Source organism: Kogia breviceps, chromosome 12 (assembly GCF_026419965.1).
Source record: "Kogia breviceps isolate mKogBre1 chromosome 12, mKogBre1 haplotype 1, whole genome shotgun sequence".
Lineage (NCBI taxonomy): Eukaryota > Metazoa > Chordata > Mammalia > Artiodactyla > Physeteridae > Kogia > Kogia breviceps.
Genome location: NC_081321.1, coordinates 57,554,408 through 57,580,225, shown reverse-complemented (window position 1 = coordinate 57,580,225; position 25,818 = coordinate 57,554,408). Strand labels below are relative to the sequence as shown.

The 25,818-nt window shown below is 36.0% G+C and overlaps 1 protein-coding gene and 1 pseudogene across 8 annotated transcripts in view; one reads left to right on the top strand and one right to left on the bottom strand.

Moving 5' to 3' along the window:
* The window catches only part of CNOT2 (CCR4-NOT transcription complex subunit 2), a 117,141-nt gene that overhangs the window by 49,931 nt on the left and 41,392 nt on the right, over nucleotides 1–25,818 (bottom strand). For 2 of the 8 annotated variants that reach the window (XM_059080242.2, XM_067009752.1), the window contains exons 2-3: nucleotides 22,783–22,925; nucleotides 4,671–4,728 (exon numbers count right to left, since the gene is read on the bottom strand). In XM_059080242.2, the coding sequence (XP_058936225.1) occupies nucleotides 4,671–4,691 (21 nt within the window). In that variant the 5' untranslated portion in view covers nucleotides 4,692–4,728; nucleotides 22,783–22,925. The remainder of the gene's footprint in view (nucleotides 1–4,670; nucleotides 4,729–22,782; nucleotides 22,926–25,818) is intronic. The other 6 variants (XM_059080243.2, XM_067009749.1, XM_059080238.2 and 3 more) reach the window with 3 other exon arrangements.
* LOC131767522 (small nucleolar RNA SNORA18) lies at nucleotides 10,921–11,033 on the top strand (annotated as a pseudogene).

Here is a 25,818-nt window from a genome sequence, read left to right as displayed (position 1 = left end):
TTCCTATATATGACAATCTCTGGAAAATGCCATCTGTAACCCCTGACATCTTCAACAATTAAAACTCAAGCTGAGCAGATTAACTCTAAATATTTATTGAAATCATCCATATCTTTCTGTCTCTGTAATTTCTGAGAACAAGCATTTCCAATATCCTTCAATCAGGTCTTTATCAATCCATTCTCATTCCCCTCAAATTTACTCTCCTACATCAGCCAAGTAAATTTTTAAAATAAAAATTTAAGTCATGGCCCTGCTGACTGAAATGCCTCAACAGCTTTCCAAATCAGTAATAAGGCTTATAAGGCCCTATGTAACCTCTCTGACCTTAACTGTCTCCACAGGTCCCCTGCCACCACTAAACTGCTGCCACACCTTCAGTTACTCAAACACAAGTTCTCTTCCGCATCCGGACCTTTGCATAGGCTGATACCTCTACTTAGAATGCTCTTTCTCCCATTCTTTGCTGCTACTAAATCAGGACCCCTGACTTGCAGTCATTGAAAATACTTTATCTTAACTATAATTATACAATAATAAGAAATAACTTTTATTGACCACTTGCTATAATGCCAGGCAATATACTCCAAATGTTTCAAAATGTATTTCTATAATCTTCATAATTTACTTAGTAATAACTATATAAACATGTATGTAATCCTCATGTATTTACTTGTTTAGTCTTCATTTTTAGATGAGAAAACTGAGAACTGGAGAAGTTGGGTAACTTGCCCAAGGTCACATATCTGATGTGCCCAAGATTCCATATCTGATAAGTGACAGAGACAGGACATGATCCCAAACAATCTGCTAGAGTCCCCCCTTTTAACCACGACAGTACACTGACTCTCAGACATACAACTAATAGTTTAATGTTTGTATTCTCCCCAAACTGTAAGCTTCGTGACAGGAGAAGCAGTAAAGGGCAAAAAGGGGTGGGGGGCTTACTTTGCAGTAAACAATGGTAAGTAGAGGGTGCCACATCAAACACTTGTGCATGTCAAAAAAAAGATCTCTTTAGCAGAAGAATGATAATGAACTGACTAGAGAGGTATGTGAAACAAAAGCTAGTCTCTACCAGACTGATCATATGTATTTTAGAGAAAGCAACATTAACTTTAGAATAAAATTATGCTTAAAAGAAAGAACACCACCACTACACCAATTAAAAAGTAATTACTATTTCCATATTCCAAATTAACTAATATTTTTACTTTCACAATATAGTGAACATAATTTAATCATCCAAGGAGTTAGAATGGTTATTACAAAACTCTAAATTTTTATTTTAAGCTACTGATATAGACACTGTAGCATTAAACGAATAGAATATGTTTACCAATTGGGTTAAAACAAGACCAAATCCCTAATGGCAACATTTTCTTGTGATTCTATTTCTAAAGTAGCCAGGAGTTTTACTGTTAACATGCTGATACACGTGTCCCATCATAAAATCAACTCTTTCACAACACTGAAGTACGAAGACTTTTCTATAGCCAGCAACTTTTCATCTTTAGCAACAGAGTATGCATCCACCTTGTATTATAAAAGGTAAAGAGAGCCAAACGTAGGTGGGGGTTGGGGGTGACAGGACTGCTCTTTTACTCCTGTTTCCCTAATGGAGATTTTACTACTGCACTCTGCTGAATACAAAATTTGACTTCTTACTTTTCCCTCCCAATTTCGTATTCACTATCAGCAAACACTTCACACCCATACATATACACCCAAGTTCTCTGTTGTTTATAAAGCAGGCAGAAAATTAATAAAAATCACAGTCAATTGCCATTAACATTTATCTGCCTTTATCAAGATGTATAGTCAATCAAAATTGAAACCAATCATGAGAAGCCATAATATCTGAAGATAATCTGGTTATCTTTATTACTGGCTTTTAGAGGGAAAAGCTGATAAGTCAAATCCACTGAGACACTGCCCAAACTCTATGGAACTAGAATACTGTATACCTATATCAAATATGATATACTACCACCTAAAAATATTTATAACCCAAGGAACTTTTGTTTTAGTGGTATTTTTTGGTAATAGGATTCTGAGCTACCAATCCTACTTCACAACTGTTATAAATAATCCTAATTTTATTTCGTTCCGGAAAACACTAAACAAAAAAAAGAAAAGAAAAGAAATGGGATTAAAAAAAGGAGAGAAAGGCACTTACATTAGAAAAACAATCTAGCTCCTCAAAGAACAAAGAATTTAATATCTGGAAGTCTTTAGGAAAAGAACAAATGATCTTTCCTCCTATTAAAAAATATACTACTCTTGAAGTCCTACTAGTTCTAGAATACTGTGGCTTGATATCTATAATATAAATAAATGTATAATGAATAGTTTACTAATCTACTTAGGATGGATCTAAAACAAGTGAAGATTTAGATATATTTTAAATTGATAATTTCTAAATTCATCAACTTAAATTGATACGGAAATAAAAGCAATTCATTTCATAGTTTTAGTTAATGCAGACTGCCTAATAAATGAGCAATAAAAGCCTTATGAATACTGAAAAGGCAGTTAACAGGTAGATGCAAAGGAAACTCTGACTGGAAATGTGATTCAGCAGAAAACTAGGGGCTTATAGGAACATATCAACAATCATTATTTTGGAGATTAGTTAAATATTTTGGCACAGAGTTCTTTACAGGGGTTACAGGAATACTTCGTAAGAGATATCATCCCCCGCAAAACAGGGTAGCTCACATTTGATAAAAAGATAGAGGGGGCATGCCAGGAGAGCGATGAAAACACATCACTCTTCCTAATCCAAAAACCGTTCACTGAAATCTGGTACCTGAAGCTGCTTTACTGAGATGACACTCCCAAAACCATGTACACCATACCTTAGGGTGTGCCCCCACCAAATCTACAAACTCTCTAAAAAGAGTATTACCAAAAGGCCTATCAGCGCTCCTGATCAGTCTGACTTTGATCTAGGGAGAATATGTTGTGCATTCTTCCACTTGAAAAAACAGATTTTGTGGTTTTTCAAATTCTTAATGTTGCCTGTATCAATATGCCTCATACAGATTCAAACTTAGAACCACCAACATACAAGCTTTAAAAGACACGTGCATCATCCTAAAATCAAAACACTAATAACTCAAAAAGTGCTAACCGTAAAAAAAAGCACACAATCATATATTAACTAAAGAACCAACTATAAATGGTATGCCTTATGACCAATAAGTTAGATTTGAGAACTCACACAATAGGGCCTAAAATTAAAACAAGCAATATTTTATCCTTAAATATTAAGATATGTTTATAAATTACAAGTGGAAGAACATACAACAGTAGAAAGCCCATAAGCTTAGAATATAAAACAAATCCTCTAAATATGAAGGGAATGTTTTTAATGAGGGTGACTATCTTACGCCAGTGTCAGAGGTGGGGGTGGGGAATGCTCGCTAATGCAGAGGAGAGAGGGCAGGAATCCACAAGAAACTGATGGATGGTCTGCTTTGCTGGGGGATATGGATTTCTACAAGCCTCCCAATAAATTTAAGAAACACTCGAACTTAGAGGGAAGGAGAGAGAAACTGTTGAGGATTCTGTATTTTGAGGCCCTGCTTTGAGACTTGAAATGCCAAATACTTGGTGCCCCAATCTCTTTAATCCTGACATACTTTCTCTGAAGAAATGTTAGCCATCACAGGCTATATTCTATTTTTCTTGGGTATAATTTTGAATGTCTTGTTATTTGCAAAAGAATCTAGAAATAACGTGAATAAGAATTACATGGGATAGATCTGGGAGAACTAAAACAATTTTTGAAGCCTTTCTGAGAAGTAAGAACCTAAAATGATAGTATTTATTTGTGAGCAAAGTAGTGCAGACCCAGGGCTACACTGCTATAGAACTATTTCTAAAAATTCTGCATTAAGAAAAAAAAATCTGTATTGTTAGATCATGATTTTCGACACAAGGAACACAAGCAGAAAATGACAGGAGTGTTAGCATTTTACACACACACACAATTTGGTGAGCTTGTTCACTCAACAAATGTTTGCTGAACTTTGTACCAGATATTGTGCCTTCACTGCTTCTATACTTATTTTTGTTAACCTCAAATCTAGAGATGGGTAGAAATGTTCCAGTCTTCCTGTCTAGATTTCAAGGAGAAAGATGTTTGAAGTTTCTACTCCTTCAAATTTTAAAAATATAGCTACTTGACTGAAACTTTGGGAACAGGAAGAAAAGCATGTCTAAAGCTAGTGGAAGGAAACTAAAATATGCCTCCTTCTGATACCAAGTTAAACGTAGCAAAATTTTTAGTCTATGGATTTATGCTTTCCCTGACTTTTTCTCTTAGCTTCTTTTCTGAAAATGAGTTTCCTGGTCCTGCTATACTCTGTGGAGAATATGAAGTTTAAAAAAATCTAACAAACTTCCTTTGTATTACAACATTAATGGTTTATTCAGTTTAAGGTTTTCCCTCTTTCACATCTAACTAATAAGAAATGAAATTATTTCTTAGAACACTAGGACTTTAATAATTTATGAGATAATTTTATGAAAAGAATAATTTATAAGAAACACTATATTTTTAAACTAACAAAATGACTCACTGACAAAATGGCCCAACATCCACCCTTAAAATACTGATGACAGCACCATTTTTCCCCAGGCCTTTCCCACCACCTACTTACCTGTGCAACTTCTTTCAACATTGGCTACTCTGGGGATTGGAAAGCTCAGGGCTGGAGGCTGAAGTGAAGAAGGAAAGGTTGGAGGGTGAGCCATGGCACCAGCCCCGCACTAGGAGCGCCCCTGAGATACTACAGCAGGGTTGACACCATAGCTATGAAGTTCAAACTCCAGCAAACGATAAGAAAGGAGTCCAACCAGAACATGATAAACGATGGGATTCTTCCGCTCTTTGAAAAATAAGGAAATCATGCTATAAAGATCTGAATGTCCAGTTTCAACATTATGACTCCCTGTTCACCTCTTCATCATTCCCCAACCCCAGATTTACCTCAGACTGATTCAAAGTGCTAATCAAAACAAAGAGGGTGGGGGGTGAAGTGCACAAGTAGAGCTTTCTATAAACTTGCACACAGAAAATGAGGCTAGGGCTCAACTGGCCAACATAAAAACGTCCAAGACAATATGTTAAAATACTCTATCTGCTCCTTGAATACTTTCTTGCTCTCCTAAGCACTCAACATTAAATCTAAGGCTCTCATACACATTAACATTAATACCATCAGCCAGCAAAATGACAGCTGGACTATTTGGATGTACTGATATTTAAATTCCTAAAAGTGGGCCAATGAGCTTTTCAAAACCCAGGGATAACTTTCGGTATAAGGATATTCCTTGGGGGAGTTTCCTGCCAAGTCCAGTGGTTAGGACTCCGCACTTCTGCTGGGGGCCGGGGTTTGATCCTTGGTCAGGGAACTAAGATCTTGCAAGCCGTGCAGCATGGCCAAAAAAAAAAAAAGTATATTCCTCGGGAGGAAACTAATTTCTTAAAAATGTTCCACTCTGATAAAAGCAAATAAGGACCCCCTCAACTAAAATAACTTTAATCAAACTAGATAATAAAAAAATTAGACTTTTAAAGAAATAAATCTAAATACAGGACTTAAATTGTGACTTTTATGAGAATGTGAATCCTCATTTTATAATATAAAAAGTAAATTACTGATTTAGAGGAAACTAGACTCTGATTATTATGACTACTAAAGCTAATAAAAACAGATGCTCATTTAAGTTATTTAAAGATAACATCTACTCAATAACAAATATTATTGGAGGTGGCAAATGTTTTAAAACAGTAAATTAAATATAGTGAAGTATCAAAATCCTAAATTATGTTATATGAAGCAATTAAAAATAAAAAGTATTCCTTTAGCAAGGGAACACAGGACTTTAAAAATACTTCTAAACATCTTGCCATATAAACTAATTCAGTAAACATTACTCAGTGAGCATCTACAATGTAATGTGCTAAATATATTTACATTTATACCCTTATGTACTTTATCCATTTGATGCTCAGAATAAAGAACATCACAAATCAAAGGAAGTAAAGAAGGAAACACATTTACAATGCTCCTGCACCATTACTCTGGCCTCCAGGCCTTAGTGAACTTACCCTTCATTACCTCTATCTCCTACCATTTCCCCATTCTCTTATTGTGTTCCTGGCCCCATTGCCCCACTACCTTGCTACTCCTCAAACATAAAAGGCATACTGCTGTCTTCAGACCTTTGTACTTCTTGTACCCTTCAAGAATGCTTTCTTTTTAGGTATCTACATGGCTTCACCTCACCATACTTCATATATTGAGCCATCCTAGTGAGGACTTCACTGTTTATTCTATTTAAAAGTACACTATCCTTTTCCCCAACCCCTTAGGCACTCTCTATCCCATTTCTTATTTTAATTTTCCCTCCATAGCATGTATCAAAATATAATACACAGTGCATTTTATTTATTTTGTTTAATGTCTTCCTATACTCTAAAACATCAGCTCCACGAGAACAGGATTTATTTATTTATTTTGTCTTTGTTCACTTCTGTCTCCACAGAATCTGGAACAGTGCTTGGCACTGAGTAGGCCCATAACATGAACGTGTCCTCCTCTTACTCCACACATGCTGTTACTTGAGTGTTATTTGACAGTAACCCATCACTGCAGTGCTTACAGCACATGTTAAAATTTTATGAGCATAACAATTATTTTAAAAAGTAATGGAATTATGTCAAAAATTAATGTTAATTTTTGTTATTTCTGAAACATATGAATAAAATTGTTTTATGCCTTTTTCCACTGACATTGACAACCACTTCCAAAATACCTAACAGAATAACAGACACTTTCAGTGGTTAGAACGCCATGCCATGAGAAGTACCATATAAGGATTTGGAGATGAAAAAATTTTTTTTTCTATTTCCCAAACTTTTTCTCAAGTTAGATTACCTTTTTAAAAAAAGTTATTTCACGAGTCTTTCAGACTTAACATTTTAATATGATGAGACAACACATGTCTCTTTTCTATCAAAAAAATCCCACTAGAAGAATTATACTACTTAGAGCCACTGGGTTGCACTGTGGTCCATGGGAATATGCACTCCTTGAGAACAGTGTACTGCAAGAGCAGCCTAACACAGTGGGCCTGGTACAAATAAGCACTAATATGTATTGAGAGTTTATCAAATGACAGGTATTACTCAAAGCACTTTATATATATTACCTCACTTAATCATAACAAAACCCCTATAAGATGTACTTTTACCTCAAATTGAGGCACAGAAGGGTAGGGCCTATGGACTCTCATTAGATTGAAAATGTTTCTCTATCACAGTTATCATGAAGAATACCCAGTCCCTGCAACCCCAGTAAGACACTAAAGATTTAATCTCCACAAAAACCCAAGTGGATAGACTCCAAATTTTAGAAGTTAGCCAAAGCGTAGGTGAGGGTGAGGCATGGGCTTGAAAACTGAGAGATGAAGACCTACATTCTGAACTGTGGGATCCTCTGCTTTCTTTCCTTAACCTGCTTACAGAACACTGTCAGTCAGACTTAAGAACCACCCTTCTACCCCACCTCTCTACCTGTGGAAAAACTGAATTGCTCCAGAGAAACAAATGTCACAAACTATCAAAATGAGGTTCTCCCCAATGGAAAGGTTAACTCAACTACATGTTAATACAATGTCCACAAACACTGTTACCACTTCTTAAAAACTTATTTCAAAATAATTTTAGATTCACAGAAGAGCTGCAAAAATAGGACAGAGTTCCCATATGCTCCATTTTCCCCTAGTGGTAACATCTTATTAGTACAAGTATCAAAACCAAGAAATTAGCTATTATCTAACAACTTCACAGGGATTTCACCAGTTTTCCACTAATGTCCCTTTTCTGTTCCAGGATCCACAGTATCTTTAGTTTTATGTTTCCTTAGTCTTCTGCAACCTCAGACTTTACCTCAGTCTTTCACAACATTGATGTCTTCATTTATACCAATGTAACTACACTGCACAACATCCTGCAATTTGGGTACGTCTGACGTTTCTTATAACTGGATTGAGGTCTTGCATTTTAAAAGCCACATCACCACAGAAGTAATGTGTCCTTCTCAAGTGCATCAAGTATGATGGATATATTCCAATATATGCATGCATGTGATGATAATGTCTTATTACAGGTGATACTAACCTTGATCTTGGTTAAGATGGTATATCTGCCCATTTTCTCCATTGTAAATTACTGTTTTCCTCTCTAAAACAATAAATGTTCTGAAAGAAGTACTTTGAGAACATTCAAATACCTGTTTGTCCTTAAATTTTTGCTCACTAATTATGACATTCATCCATGGATACTGCCTACAACACTTATTACTGTGATGGTCTAATGATGATTTTCTATTTTCTTCATTTCTCCTACACTGTATTTGTTCATCAAAATGTTTCTACAAGTAGACAAATCATCTTTTAAAGATCTCACTCTCAAATATGAATAAAGTGTCAAAGACTTTACCTAACTGACCCAAAGTGATATAGGCAGAAAGTAAAGAATAACATCTCAAAATCAGAGTCCTTCACTCTGTAACCATCATATTCTTTCTGTTTTATTACACTGCTTTCATCCCAGTAGAAAAGAACAGGTTTAAAATTTCATATGCCCCACGCAGTCTCTCTTGGTAACTTCTGGCCCTAAATAAGAAACACCTTTACTTTTCTTTTTCCTAGAAACAATATCTTCCTATTTTCATTAGCACATGTACTACAATGTCTTTAATTTACTGGGTTGGCTTAAACAATGAAATGATGATTTAATATTCCATGTGACAGAACACAAATTTTGGGAGTAAGGAATACAAATTAGTAAAATTATTAGTAAATAACTTTTACTAATAATTTTATATTTTTACTATACAAATTAGTAAAATTATTGCCTTAGCTGATAAGACAAATGGCCAATGTATGTATGGCTCTATTAGACTCTGGGGAATCTTAAGGGAGGGAATTCAAGGGAAATTGTTCAATGTTTTGCTTCAGGTAAAACAGAATCACAGCTATGATGACTCGATATATGAATTGGAAGTTATCTACTGACTTGTACTGTTCGATGTTTCTTTCCAAATGACCTTAAGTGGTGAGAACAGGTCTGATAATTTCTTTGTATTGCATACCACATACTGTCTTACACAATAGAAAGTATTCGAGTCTTGACTGAACACTGACATAGAAGCTTATTCTCTCTCTCAGGAATGAGTTTTCATCTATCTTCTCAACCAAAATATAATTTTTTAAAAATGAAATCTTAGGACTTATACTTTCAACCAAGATGGAGGAGGAGGAATCCTCTCACTCCTGTGTCACCTGAAACAACTTAAAAAATGGATAAAATATGTTAAACAATGGTTTTCAGACATAGGACATCAGGCAGTACAAGATAATAACCCTTGAGAGAAGAGAAAGAACTGATGTGAGCCCTACAACTGCCCATGCTTACTGAATGGAGGAGTTTCCAAGTGCAGGTTGCAATACAAGGAGAGGGAGCCCTGGTGAAGGCCAGAAATCTCTGTGAATTGAGGAAGTGTAGCTAGCTGAGAGTCTGAGTAGGCTAAGGTATCTATAGAGTGAGAAGGCTAGAGCACCAAATAAGCTGTAAAGAGAAAGTGTTCTAGAGATCTGGAAAGGGTTCCTGAGTCTTCAGCTATGTACTGATCAGCATATGCATGTGTGCAACTGACCAGAGGCTGGGAAAAGAGAGAGCAAAAACAATCTCTAGGGCTCACACAACTGTGCCCTAAGCCAGAATAGAAAAGTATTAAAATTCACAGGGCATCAGATTGAGTACTCAGAAGAGTACAGCCTCAGTAGTTGGGAAATTAGCCCTAGACTAAAGGCTACTGTGGTTCTTTGTAACAAAACTTACAGTTAAAAAGGGGGGTGGGTGGGGAAATGTCTCAAAGGGCTCCAACAGCTTCTAAGTAACTGTGCCCCTAAGAAAGCTCAAGAATATTTACAAAAGTACAAAAAAATGTATAGCACTGAAGAGGTAAAAATTCCAAGAACTGGTACCCAAGCAAAAGTTTCCAGGCATGTGAAGAAGCAATAAAATAAAATACATAATGGAAACCAACAATAGAAACAGACCCAGAAATGACAGATGGTAGAATTAATAGATAATAAAATTATAAAACTGTTATTACAAATACTTTTTGCATATAAAGGGAAGAATAACTGGAATGATGAAGAAAAGACTGGTGAACTTAAACACACAGCTATAAAAAACTACCCTAAATACACGGAGAGAAAAAAGATTTAAAAAACTCAACACGGCAACAGTAAGTTGGGACAACTTCAAGTGATCTAATATATTTGTAATTCGAGTCCCCAAGGTAGAATGGGAATAGAGTAAATATTTACATAAATAATAGATTAAAAATTCCAACTGACTCACTTTGCTGTATACCTGAAACTAACACAACATTGTAAATCAACTATATGTCAATAAAAATTATAATAAAATAAAATAAAATCCAAATTTGATTTAAAAATATACTTATAAATACACAAATTGAAGAGGCTCAATAAATCTCAAGTATAACAGACACGAAAAAAACTATACCAAGATACATCATAATTAAAATGTGTAAAACCAATGACCAAAAAATGTTAATAGCAGCCAGAGAGAAAAAGTTACAGTATGTAAAGAGGACAAAGATAGAATGACAGAAGACTTTTTGTTGAAAATGGTCTAAGTCAGAAAACAGAGCAAAATATTCAAAGTACTAAAAAATCTGTCAACTATGATTTCCATATCCAGCAGAAAATTTATCAAAAATAAAAGTGAAATAAAGAGTCTTTCGGACATCCAAAATCTAAAAGAATTCATCACAATCAGAAATGTATTACATAAATGGTCTTTTGGTCGAAGTCTATCCTGATGGGGCATTTTCTGTAGACCCACGTTGCTGGAAACTCCTCACAGAATAATACGTGGTTTGCTTTACTGATTTCTAGGAAAGAACTGTAAGACAGAGATGCCACTAAAAGTGTGAAAGATCTAATGGTCATATTTTTTTATCTTAGGTACTGGAATATCCCAAAGACCTGTCCTATTCTAGGATGTGATAGTTTAGGGTGAATATGACTTGAACTTATGTTTAGAGGGCGTGTGAAATTGAGAACCAGGTAGATTCATCTACTCTAACCCTAAAAGTGGCCCTCAAGTAACTGCTTGAAGAAACTAGATCCTAAAGATTATAAGTGGGGAATTTTTGAAGTATGTCATCAGTATGTCCATATTCAAGCAGAGATAAAAGAAGCTCAGCTAAAAGAACTGTGCACTGGGACTTCCCTGGCAGTCCAGTGGTTAAGACTCCATGCTTCCACTGCGGGGGGTGCAGGTTTGATCCCCGGCTGGGGAACTGGGATCCCACGTTCCACACAGCAGTCAAAACAAAACAAAACAAAACAAAACAAAACTGTGGATTGACATGACACTTGTGGGTTAGGTAAACTTTCTTTTTAAAGGGGATATCTTGAAGATCATGACTCAAACTTTCGAGGAACTAAGGTAAGGTGACAGGCAGTGAAAGGAATCACAAAACGCAAAATTCTTAAATAAAAATTTAATGACTTTTATGTTGTCTATGTTACACATAATTTAAAAAGCTTTTAAAAAAATTTAAAAGTCCTTGAAGTAGAAGGAAAATGATACTATAAAGAAAGAAGGGGGGCTTCCCTGGTGGCGCAGTGGTTAAGAGTCCGCCTGCCAATGCAGGGGACGTGGGTTCGTTCCCTGGTCTGGGAGGATCCCAGATGCCGCGGAGCGGCTGGGTCCGTGGGCCATGGCCGCTGGGCCTGCGCGTCTGGAGCCGGTGCTCTGCAACGGGAGAGGCCACAGCAGCGAGAGGCCCGCATACTGCAAAAAAAAAAAAAAAAAAAAAAAAAAAGAAAGAAGGGAAGGAAGAAATAAAAAAACAACCTCCTGGATTGGTAGTGTCTTAGGCACTGGCAGAAGCAAACACAAATCCCCTTGGGAAAAATGTCTTTCCATCTAGTCCTCAAAGAAGTCACACAGATTTCTAAGAAACATAAAGTGGTAACTTACACAACCTACAAGGAATCAAGGTATCATAAGTAAGAATCAGAAGAAACAAAAGACATGAGAATGATCTGTGGCAACTTTCAGCTGCTGGATTTATCACATATTAAACACAAGCATGTATAAAATGGTTAAATAAATAAAAGATATAGTAGAGCCGAAATCTAAACAAAAAAATAATAATGGTAAAAATGTGAAAAATAATGATAAATATGTGGGTATAGAAGATATAGACAAGATTAACTAACTTGATCTAATGGAAACAGCAATACACCTGCCAACTGGTCAAGACGCATTTTGTTCAAGTAAGTAAACAAATAATTGATATCATACTGACCACATTCTCTAGCTACAGTGGAATATGTGAGAAATCAGCAATACGAAGATAATTATTAAAGCCTCATAAGTTTGGAAAATTAAAAACACTTAAGATTAAAGAACAGTAAAACAAACCCTCAGGAATAAAAGGAAATATAAATAACAAAGAGTATAAATTGATGAATATAAAACAAAAAATAAATTTAAAGCAAGGGTGACAAATAAGATGAAAAGGCACACAATAAACAATCTTACGGATGAAAAATGGTGTGGAAAATTTTTTTTTTTTTTTTTTTGGGTACGCGGGCCTCTCACTGCTGTGGCCTCTCCCGTTGCAGAGCACAGGCTCCGGACGCGCAGGCTCAGCAACCATGGCTCACGGGCCCAGCCTCTCCGCTGCACGTGGGATCTTCCCGGACCGGGGCACAAACCCGTGTCCCCTGCATCGGCAGGCAGACTCTCAACCACTGCGCCACCAGGGGAGCCCGAAAAAAATTTTAAGATGGTAGCATTATGAATAATTTCTTAATCCTGAAAAAGAATATCTACAAAAAAACCCCCAAAACCTGCGTCAAACATCATATTTACTGGTGACAAAGTTTGTTAAGACAAGTAACAAGAGAAAGATTCCTACTATTAAAACTTCTACTCAACCTTGTATCAGAAATCTGAGTGAGTTCTGAAAAGAAATTCAAGTTATAATAATTGTAAAGTATCAAAACTGGAATTTCCAGATGATATATTTTTTTACACGAAAGAACCTACCCCACAAAGAACCTAGAGCTAAATTATAAGAATAAAAATTTACGGACTTCCCTGGTGGTCCAGTGGTAAAGAATCCACGTTCCAATGAAGGGGACACGGGTTTGACCCCTGGTTGGGGAACTAAGATCCCACATGCCGTGAGGCAACTAAGCCCGAGCACAACTACTGAGCTCATGCTCCTCAACCAGAGAGCCTGCGAGCCACAAACTACGGAGCCCACGTACTCTGGACCCCGCGTGCCCTGGAGCCCGTGCCCCCTGACAAAGAGCCCACACCACAATGGAAGATCCCGCATGCCTCAACGAAGACCCGTGTGCCGCAACTAAGACCCGACGCAGCCAAAAAAACAGTAATCAAATTTAAAAGTCAACTGTATGTCAATATAACAGTTAACATCTATAAAATGTAACTTTAAAAATACAATTTACCAAAAAAAAAGCAACAAAAAGTACTTATGTATAACTCTAAAGATTTATAATTCCATTATTTAAAAAAATACAACTGGACTTCCCTGGTGGCGCAGTGGTTGAGAATCCGCCTGCCAATGCAGGAGACACGGGTTCGTGCCCTGGTCCGGGAAGATCCCACATGCCGCGGAGCAACTAAGCCCGTGAGCCATGGCCGCTAGGCCTGCGCGTCCGGAGCCTGTGCTCCGCAATGGGAGAGGCCACAACAGTGAGGGCCCGCATACCGCAAAAAAAAAAAAAAAAAAAAAAAAAAAAATACAACTTTATTGAGAGAAAATACAGAACAGAAGACCTCAGTGTATGAATTCAGGGAGAGGAAGAATAACATAAACATATCATTTCGTTCCCAAATAAAAGTGAAGTCAATAAAATTCCACTTGTAAACACAATGCCTTTTTTTTCAAATTCTAAATTTGTCACTGAACAAAAGGTCAAGAAAGTCAAGACAATAATAAAGACCAAGGTGGAGAGACAGACATGGAGATTTAACACAAAGCTATAGTAGTTAAGAAAGTGGGACACTGGTGCAGGCAGAGACAAACACATCAAAATAATAAAATAGAGGTATAAGAAACAGACCCACAAATATAAACAAACTGATTTATAACAGAGCACTGCTGATTAGGAGGAAGAAAGAACAAAATCAATACATGATGCTAATATAATTGATTATCTTTATGCCAAGAAAAGGAATTTGGTCTCCTCAAACCATATACAAAAATCAATCTCAGGCTTCCCTGGTGGCGCAGGGGTTGAGAGTCTGCCTGCCGATGCAGGGGACACGGGTTCGTGTCCTGGTCTGGGAAGATCCCACATGCTGCGGAGTGGCTAGGCCCGTGAGCCATGGCCGCTGAGCCTGCGCGTCCGGAGCCTGTGCTCTGCAACGGGAGAGGCCACAACAGTGAGAAGTCCGCGTACCGTGGGGGAAAAAAAAAATAAAAATAAAAATAAAAAAAATAAAAATCAATCTCAGAAGGACTTAAACATGAAAGACAAAATTAAAAATCTTTAAAAAGACATGAAAATATCTTCTTTTTCTTAATTTCAATAGGGAAATATGTCTCAAACAACCTCAATAAATTTGAAAAATTTAACATTTGACATTATTAAATGTCAGATCAATATGAACACTGTTGACAGGACTCAAAAACTGGTTATAAACATACCTAAACATATTCCTAGAAGACCTTTTGTGAATTTAATTTTCATAAAATTTGAGACTACGACATGGTTCAGAAAATGTCTCTAACTTCATAAAGCTCTCTCTTCTGTTGTTTTCATGCAGTCTCTAAAAGTACAATGGCAAGTTTGCTGAGGTTTTCTTGGCTCTGTTCCCCTCTCCCACTTTAATCTGCTCCTTCTCTTTTCTCTGTCTCTGTTGTCCCTATCCTGCTCAATTTTGATTCCACTCCCAGAAACTTCTCAACAGGGTCCTGGAAGGGAGCACTGGTGGGTCAGTCTTGAGAGTTCAGAGCTAGGTGGCTCAAGTCACTTTAGGCCTCACCACAGGTCCCTTACCCTGATCTAATAAAGTGGGTAAAACCTCCCCAATTTCAAATTGGCTAATCACACTTACCACTTTCAAAATGGCTCTTCACCACTTTGAGGTGCTTCTAAGCTCAGGTCCAGACACCCTAATGTTTCTATGTTCTTATGCATAAAAACTGATAAATTTATGTCTTTTGTTAGACTTTTCACCTGCTTATATTTTGAGGTTCATGGAGATATTTCATCCGCAGTTTTTGTTACATATGTTTTCATGGGTTTTGGTTTTCTATCTAGTTGTTCTATTTTTATATGGGAATTCAGAAAGTTTAAAAAAAAACAAAAAACTAAGCTGTCACCATCAGTGCAATCATCCCAGAATCTAAGTAAGGCCTGAGATTATATTTTAAAAGGTTAACTATGCACCAGTGTTTTCTTAGGTCAGTCTCCCAAAGCAACAGAAATAAAAGCAAAAATAAACAAATGGGACCTAATCAAGCTTATAAGCTTTTGTACAGCAAAGGAAACCATAAACAAAATGAAAAGACAATCTAGGGACTGTGAGAAAATATTTGTAAATGATGCAACCGACAAGGGCTTAATTTCCAAAATATACAAACAGCTCATACAATTCAACAACAACAACAACAACAAAATCAAATCAAAAAATGGGCAGAAGACCTAAACAGACATTTTTCCGAAGAAGACATACAGATGGCCAATACACACATGAAAAGATACTCACCATTGCTGATTACTAGAGTAATGCAAATCAAAACTACAATGAGGTACTACCTCACATCAATCAGAATAGCCATCATTAAAAAGTCTACAAATAATAAATGCTGGAGAGGGTGTGGAGAAAAGGGAACACTCTCACACTGTGGTGGGAATATAAATTGGTGCAGCCACTATGGAAAATACTATGGAGGTTCCTCAAAAACTAAAAACAGAGTTGCCGTATGATGCAGGAATCCTACTCCTGGGCATATACCCTGACAAAACTGTAATTCAAGAAGATACATGCACCCCCAACGTTCACAGTAGCACTATTTACAATAGCCAAGACATGGAGACATCTGTCCATCAACAGATGAACCGATAAAGAAGGTGTGGTACATATATGCAATGGAATACTACTCAGCCATAAAAAAGACTGAAATAATGCCATTTGCAGCAACATGGATGCAACTAGAGATCATCATGCTAAGTCAGGCAGAAAGAGAAAGACAAATAGCATATGATATCACTTAAATGTGGAATCTAAAATATCACACAAATGAACCTATCTATGAAAAAGAATCAGACACAGAGAACAGACTGGTGGTTACCAAGGGGGCAGGGGTTGGGGGAGGGATGGAGTGGGAGGTTGGGGTTAGTAGATGTAAGCTTTTATATATATCTACATATATACTGATATATAGGTATATATCCAATAGGATGGATAAACAACAAGGTCCTACTGTATAGCACAGAGAACAATATTCAATATCCTATGATAAACTATAATGGAAAAGAATATTTTTTAAAAAGTATATATATGTATAACTGAATCACTTTGCTGTACAGCAGTAATTAACACAACACTGTAAATCAACTATACTTCAATTAAAAAAACAGTAACTTTGCTTCTATATTTTCTGATTGATAGAAGTATCTACACTAATGTTTTAACTTTCTATTTAATGATGAACACATTCCATTTTCATGATTGGGGCAAATTACTTAAATATAAAATGTACTTCTCAAAGAGAACACAATATTTCATGTGTAAAAGCCTAGAGCTAAGTTCCCAAAGGAGCACCACCGTGAACACTAAAGGATGCTGCCAAATATTTTAAATCTTCTCAGGAAACACGTCAGATATCTGTCAGATATCAGATACCACCTGAACTATGGAAGTGGTTTAGACCTAATTACTTAATTTAACAAAACTGTTAACATTTGTTGGCCCAGGGGCACTGTGAAAAAATTACTAAGATACTAAGAGTGCCATAGAACCATGTATCTTAGTGAAACTTGCTTTTTGGAAAACAAATGTCACCTCATTTGATGATTTCAAAAGATGAGTAAAAAAGTATCAGAACATATAATGCATTCAAAGAAAGACCAACATCATTAGCATCATGTAATAAGCCAACCAATGAGGAACTTGGGAATTCATTTAATTTGATGTTTTTGGTTGGCCACAGGAAGAAGAAAAGGATGAGCCATGAATGGCAAATAAATACGAAAATTTATTTGAAACAAATATTTAGGTCATGGAGTCAAAATAACTTTTGCTGCTGATAACATGATGGTGACATGAGCAGAAGCATCACATTTAAAGTGCAATTACAAAAGTGATCTCGTTTTAGCAGGAATTATATAACTGCAAGTGAAGACAACTTAACAGTCACGCAATTTGAGTTTTTTTATTCCCCTTCCTTCATACTGTGGCTACAGCCATTTGTTTCCAAGTGTTTCAAGAGCAATGAACTGTGAACCAGTTCACTGATTTCACGTACTTATTTTTGAACAAATTCCTTCCTCAGCTCACTCTTGCTCACCTTAACCCAGTGCCGAACAGCAAGGATTTCTAAAGCCTCCGTCTTTCTGCTCTACACACTAGATCTATTCTGACAACTCTTGAACTGCTAAGTATTCATTTTTCAAAAATTCTTTTCCATTTTAAGTGTTCTTTATATTATGCATCTTTAATGTATGTAATATATCAGATCCCAAGTGCTTTGATGCTGGTGCTGTTTTCAATCATACTAGAAGCTATCAAGAAAAGGTTATAAGCTACTATGTTACAACTGACTCTAAGATACCATCAGTTGTAAAATACATCCTGATAGCAGAAAGATAAAAATTTTCAATAATGTGTTATCACTTATAATAAAAGAAATGGGGTACTTCATTGCTGGTTTACATTAAGTTTTTACTGCAGTGCAAAAGAAAAAAATGTAATTTGTATACAGTATTGTACAATACTCTTGCATACTGAATGGAAGCACACCTACCAGATGAGTTTGTATGTGCACCACTGATTGTTAAATAATTAGGAAACTTGTGTTTTAAATGCTTTACATTACGCAGAATTGTCAGATATCTGAAATGTCAGATAGGTGTTGAGTGTTTTAGCAATATCTGGGAAATTGTTTACGGTTTGGGGTGGGCTGGAAAGTCATTATTTTTTTTCCTATTCAAAATAACAGAATATAGGGTACCAGTTTTCAAAAAATTGCCACATAATACATAAAGATGCACCTATGTACTGAAATATATATGTAATAAAAATATAAAAACAAAAAGAATAAAACAAAATTCGAACAACTGAGTACTTCTGGGGAAGGAGGCAGTGGAAGGGTGCGACATGGAAATATCTCCATTAAGTACAATACGCGAGCTGTAGAAAAACGCATATTTGTTAAAAACAAAGACAACAAATCACATTTGCACCTATATAATCACTAGAAAAGATACACACTAAACTGTTAAAAGTAAAATTGTGAAGGTAAACGTTCACATTCTATAGCTCTGTAATTTAAAAAACTAATAGAAAGGAAATAAAATAGTTAATGGCAGGGGGAGAGAGGAGGAAAAAGCAATACAATCACTGCCATCATTCTCTCACAGGATTTATTCCACAAAGTTAATGTGGTATTCTAGATAATGAGGCATTCTTTTTTTTTTTTTTTTTTTTTGCTGTACGCGGGCCTCTCGCTGTCGTGGCCTTTCCCGTTGCGAAGCACAGGCTCCGGACGCGCAGGCCCAGAGGCCATGGCTCACGGGACCAGCCGCTCCGCGGCACGTGGGATCCTCCCGGACCGGGGCACGAACCCGTGTCCCCTGCATTTGCAGGTGGACTCTCAACCACTGTGCCACCAGGGAAACCCCAGATAATCAGGTATTCTTATGGAACATACAGACTAGGATGCATTAGATCTAGTTTATAAATAACATACACTGAACTAGCTAGCATATGATGGGATCAATGACCTCAAAGTAGCATTATAAAAATCTTGGAGAGATATATATATAAGCGGCATTTCCCCCAGTACACTTTGCAGTTTCTTCCTGTCACCTCTTTCTTTGTTTTATTTAATTTTATTGAAACAACATGCATTTGAACACCTATTATGTAACTGAAACCATGCTAGGTACAGGCAGTACCAAAATAAATATGGCTCCAGTTTTCAAGACGCTTGTAACATACAGTAGCACTATCTAATACAACTCTGTGCAATAATGGAAAAGTTCTATATCTGCACTGTTCAATATGGTGGCCATTAACAGCATGTAACTATTGAGCATTTGAAATGTGGTCAATGTGACTGACAAATTAAATTATTTTATTTTGTTTAAATGGATTTAAATACCACTTATGGCTACTGCCTACGGTACTGGACAGCACATTGGACAGCACGGGGCTACAGTAAGACAAGGAAAAATAAACATAACTACATTGTATCACGGTACACACTAAACTAGAAGTATGCACAAAAGCTACAAAAGCAAGGGGAAGGAATGCTGAAGCCCATCACAAAATGGCTTCTGAAAGTACTGATACCTAATTCTTGAATCATGGAAGAAAAGGTGAGGCATTACATGAAGAGGGACCCAAACAAGTAAAGGCTTAAAGTGTAAAAGTGCATAGCATGGAGATTTAAAAGCAGTTTTATATTAGTCAATGGAAAAACTAACTATAAGCAAACAGAGGAGACAATGGAAAAAAAAGTATGCGGGGTCAGAATGTGCAAAGATTATATGTAATGTTTAGGAGCTCGTCTGCATTATATAAGAGAGGGGAAGAAGGCACTGGTAAGTTAACCTGGTAATTAATATGGTTAGATTTGTGCATGCTCATAGTTGGAATAAATTAGTGTAAATTAGAGAAAGAAAAGAAAATTCTAGCCAAAAACTGAAGTTACATTTCCTTGGAAGAAGCTTGACAATCTTTCTAAAAGAATAAACTATAGGGCTTCCCTGGTGGCGCAGTGGTTGAGAATCTGCCTGCCGATGCAGGGGATACGGGTTCGTGCCCCGGTCCGGGAAGATCCCACATGCCGCGGAGCGGCTGGGCCCGTGAGCCATGGCCGCTGAGCCTGCGCGTCCGGAGCCTGTGCCCCGCAACGGGAGAGGCCACAACAGTGAGAGGCCCGCGTACCACAAAAAAAAAAAAAAAAAAGAATAAACTATAAACCATTTACATAATTAAATTATCTCATCTGAACTAATATACAACTGTGTCTATGCAAATATACTTCAACTACTCTAGTCATACTCAAAAAACTTTTAACTGGGCTTAAATTCATAGTAAGAAATGAAACACAAAAAGTAGATACCAACAGAAAAATCAATACTTCAACCAACACCCATTTAAAAGTCATTAGGTTTTAGCACAAAGCTGAGGGAATGCACCTTCCCAAATGAGTTCCTAAGTCTAATCAAGTCCACAATGAAAGGAGAACTGGGGAAATAGTATCCTTTTTATTAAACTCTGGACTATTAGCTTATTATTATCAGAATGCTTAAATAACACTATAAGACATCAAGTACCCTCCAAAAGCAAAAGGCCTCAAAGATAAATTAATGAGTATAAACACGGCTACAAAGAAATCCTACTTTATCCATGAAAAACAACAAATAAAATCCCTCCGAAATGGAATTGTTAAAAATCCAGATCATTTCACCTCAGCATATACAAACTCTTAGTGCTACCAATATAAATATTAGTAATTTATCTACTACTCCTCTGAATTTCCCATATGCTCTTAATATACTTATCATAATTATCAGATAGAAAATTCTATTTCTATACATGTATTTTTCAAAAGAGGCTTTTAAAAATAATTTTACAATGGCAATTTAAACAAGTGTTTCCAAGAATATTTCAACATGCATTAATTGTCACTAAGTAACAAGAAAAGAGAAAAGGGAAAATATTTTCAGGCAGAAGAACCCTAACCAAGAATACATTTTCAGGTAAGCTAAGAAACCTGGATTATTTGTAAATAATGTGACTGTAACAGTGTGACTCTAAACCATTTTCTTAGAGTAGAATGAACAGGAATCTCCTTTTATTTCTTTCTTAAGTGTAACATTTGGAATTCTTTATTAATATGATTCCATAAAGTAAATTAATCATATTGTGTGATCATACAAAAGTTCTATACTTACACTTTACAAACTGGATTATAAACACTGAAAAGCCACACAATCTAGAATCACGATATTCTTAAAATAATTTAGCAGAATCTATCAAAAGATACAACAACCCAAGTAGTGTAACCAATTAAAATCTTATGAGTCAAGGTAGTTGGAAGTGGTTGTGAGGCAGGAGGAGTTACAGCAAGTATAAGTAAATGAACAGAGGCCATGTTGATCAATTCTATAAAAACAATTCAGAACAGAAAAGGTTACAGGGAGAACTGATTCTGCATAGCCACAGCTTACTCTGGCTTATTAAAATTATAAAAATCTGGCAAGAAACTTCAGACATAAAATTAGGGCAAATTGTAGAAAGGTTAAATATGACACTACTTTTCATTATGGACAGTGCCCAAACCAGAACCTAAGTCTTGTGTTCAAAGGCTCTTTGTTATCTCACCATGAAGACCCATTTACAATTTTCTCCAGTGTTCACTGTTCCAATCTGAGGGAAGAAAAGACTAACTGGGCTAAAATAAATGATTAGAAGATAAATGGTGAGTTAACAAAAGTTGCTGCTATCACACTAGTTGCCTTCACAGCCTGGAGGGAACAAAACTTGTGGGTGGAAGGGAGAGAGGGAGGCTGGATATGTATTTGTGAAAGAAGCCTAAAGCTTATTCCTACTTAACTATGAACTACTGTGTATTCTGAGTCATTACATAATTTGATATTAAATTATTATCAAATGAATAAAGCAGATTTTCTTTGAAAAATTAAATTCAAATGTCAGAGTTTTAAAAATCACTATTTAATAGCACTATCTTTAAAAGTCACCTTCTTTTAAAAGCTCAGAAAGAAAACAGGAATATTACACTTCAACCATCCTTTCAGCATCCTTACATAGGGGACGGATATTATTAACTAACTTAATAAATGAGAAAACAAGAATCTAGCATTATAAGGACAGCAAGCTAATGACAAATTCAATAGAATCTCTGAGTACCCTGGGATTTTCATTTCTATTTCTTCTATACTCTAACCAACTTTGTCTACATTCCTGTGATGCTCTAGTACCCCGAATAGAGCCTAAGACTTCAGATTTAGTCTTCCAGAAATAATATGTATAAAAGCAATCAACATTTTGTTTTATGGAATACTAGCTCTGAATCTAGCCATGAAGTCATAAATTGTGTTTTAGATAATCTAAGTTTTGACACAGATATACACACCAGAAAATTTATGTTCTGACACTAAAAGAATACATATACATTGTAAGAATATATATATATTATTTATAAGAATAAATATACATTTATTATAGGCATGCTTTATTCTGAAAAATGTTCCCACTATTTCAACTGTCAAACCCAACATATGTATTTTTAAAATTATAACCCCAATTTTTCAAACTCAGGTGTATACAACCTGATTCCAATTAAATACAACATGCTAAACAGTTCATGTAATTATATGACCAACAGAAAAAAGGAAAAAAAAATTTGATCTTACCTGGTAGTTTCTTTTCTCAGATAATGTATGTCCATCAGTCCTCACCATAGAGTCGTGTCCTTTCCTCACAGTACTGGAGGCAATCAAATAGAACTGTCACTCAAGGGTCGTGTCACAGGAAGGACCGCCCACCAGTTCTCCCTCTAGAGTGGAATTATCCAAAAGCCGTCAAAATTACTAACATGTAAACATATGAACAGCAGCAAAAATATCCAATACGATACATAGAACAAAACCAAGAAGTACTCTTTTTATATCCTAACTGATCTTCCTCTTAACCATCCAGGGAGGGCTAGACTGGCAGACATATTTTATTTGAGATAGAAGTTATTAAATATGAAGACCTTTCCCTTCCAATTAAAACGGTCTGCCAGACCTCACACACAGGAAGAAACTTACAGTGAATAAAAATGGAGTGGACAAAAAAGTTCAGCCCTGAATTGACACATTTCTTTTTTCTTTTAAATAAACATCCTCCTGTTAGTCTCAGAAATGTTCAATTAATTCATTCAGTCATTTAATTTCAAATCCCTCTCCTAAAAATGCTTATTTATACAGCCGCTATTCATTCAGTTTATGAGGTTTATTCCTATGCCATAAGACAGGAATTCATCCTATAATGTTAGGGTGATTAATAGATGCAAACCTAACTCAATATTCTATTAAAATTTACTCCAATGAAGAGTAGCAACACATGTCAACTTTCTGGAAGCCTTTGTCCGTCAATCCTCCAATTTCATGCATGCTATAATAGAATTTGCTTTTTTACATTAGGGCAGAAAAATAATGGGGCTTATTTCTTAACCTGGACAGAGCTAAATAAGTCCAAAATAACTAGGCACTGTAAATCTCAGGTACAAAAAAAAAAAAAAAAAAAAAAAATCAATCACCGAAGTAGAGGCAATAGTCTCTAGAGATGCTAACTCAAAAACGTAAATTAAGGGCTTCCCTGGTGGCGCAGTGGTTGAGAGTCTGCCTGCCGATGCAGGGGACATGGGTTCGAGCCCTGGTCCGGGAAGATCCCACATGACGCGGAGAGGGTGGGCCCGTGAGCCATGGCCGCTGAGCCTGCGCGTCCGGAGCCTGTGCTCCGCAACGGGAGAGGCCACAACAGTGAGAGGCCCGCATAACGAAAAAAAAAAAAAAAAACCAAAAACGTAAAATGAAAGACCAAAAATTCAAAAGTGGTATCTACAAAGAATTTGTAAATAGTTGTTTTTATTTTATTTTAGTTTTTTAAGAAATTATTCTTTTTTAAAAAATGTATTTATTTTTATTTTTTTATTTTTGGCTGCGCTAGGTCCTTGTTGCTGTGCGTGGGCTTTCTCTAGTTGTGGCGAGCGGGGGCTACTCTTTGTTGTGGTGCACGGGCTTTTCACTGAGGTGGATGCTCTTGTTGCGGAGCACAGGCTCTAGGCGTGCGGGCTTCAGTAGTTGTGGCTCGCAGGCTCTAGAGCGCAGGCTCAGTAGTTGTGACTCACGGGCTTAGTTGCCCCGCGGCATGTGGGATCTTCCCAGACCAGGGCTCGAACCCTTGTCCCCTGCATTGGCAAGCAGATTCTTAACCACTGCGCCACCAGGGAAGACCCCTAAATAGTCGTTTTTAAGACGAAAGTCTTACTTTTACCTTTACCTAACTTTTAGTAAAATGTTTACCCCAGGAAAGTAGTAAGTTAGTATACCTACTGAACTAACCATAGTTGCTAACCACTAAAAATAACTCAAATTTAGAGCAATTATTTAATATTAGACAAAATTTACTTTCAGAGAGGATAATAAAAACATCTAATTTAATTTCGTAAGAAGTATGAATCAATTTTACTAAAACCAACAAACATGCACATACACATACACATGGATTATGTCTAAAAAGCAATCTAGTAAGAAGGTCAGAAAAATTTTCAAGGAAAACATTAAAAATTAATATTATTAAAGTTTTAAAAAGAATTCATGTACTGAAAACCTACACTCCACCTCATCTCTTATGCCTGACCACAAGTTAGTGGGTGCTATATACTTTTACTTAATTTTGACCATCTTGCTTTGTAAATGTTTGGCTGAAATACTTCAAAGATGCCTGGCTCTATGGCAAAAATGTAAATGTGCATTACCAAATTTATATGTACTACTGGAATTAAATGTCTCTCTCAAAAGTAACAAAGGAGAAAGGTTTTTTAAAGCATAAGTATATTTACTGCTATAAATATAATCCTAGCAAGGAATTAGGTTATTCATAAAGAAAAACTATCTACTGAATTGGATGTTCAAGAATAGTTAAGTGACATACATTCAGCTCCAACTTAAATGTTCATGACTGTCACAAAATGAGAACAAACCTATTTATTATGCATCCCCTAAACAACATTAACCCTGTTTTAATGTATTTTATAATATCAAGAGAGTTTAAAACAGTACTTGCTTTACTATTAACATGTTCATGACAAGTCTGAATTCAGTGGACAGTAAGTGTAAAATTTCAGTTTTTTCTTAGAAAATAAGCATGTTTTCCTTCTTAAATAAGTTTAAGAATAAGTTTAAAGTCCATGCACTATCTTCCATTTGTACCAGTTTCGTCAAGATATGTTAGAAATCTAAAATCAGGTAAGGCTATTCTATTTTCAACAGCATAACATTATATATATATATATAAAATTAGGACTTTATATGCTAAATAATATTAAAAATATTTAATCTGTACATTTACCAGATTTAAAAAAAATATTAACTTTGGAATACTATGGATCTGGTACAAAAGTAAAGCTTGTTTTGTTTCTTTTGTTCCCCCATCTTGGGATAACTTCCAAGTATTTCATGGCTTAGGGTTTCAAACAACAGCCACTATAGGCATACCTACAAGATATTGCAGGTTCAGTTCCAGATCACAGCAATAAAGCAAATACCACAATAAAGCAAGTCATACAAACTTCTTCATTTCCCAATGCATGTAAGTTATGTTTACACTATAATGTAGTCTATTAAGTATACAATAGCATTATGTCTAAAAAAACAATGCACATCCTGTAACTAAAAAACACT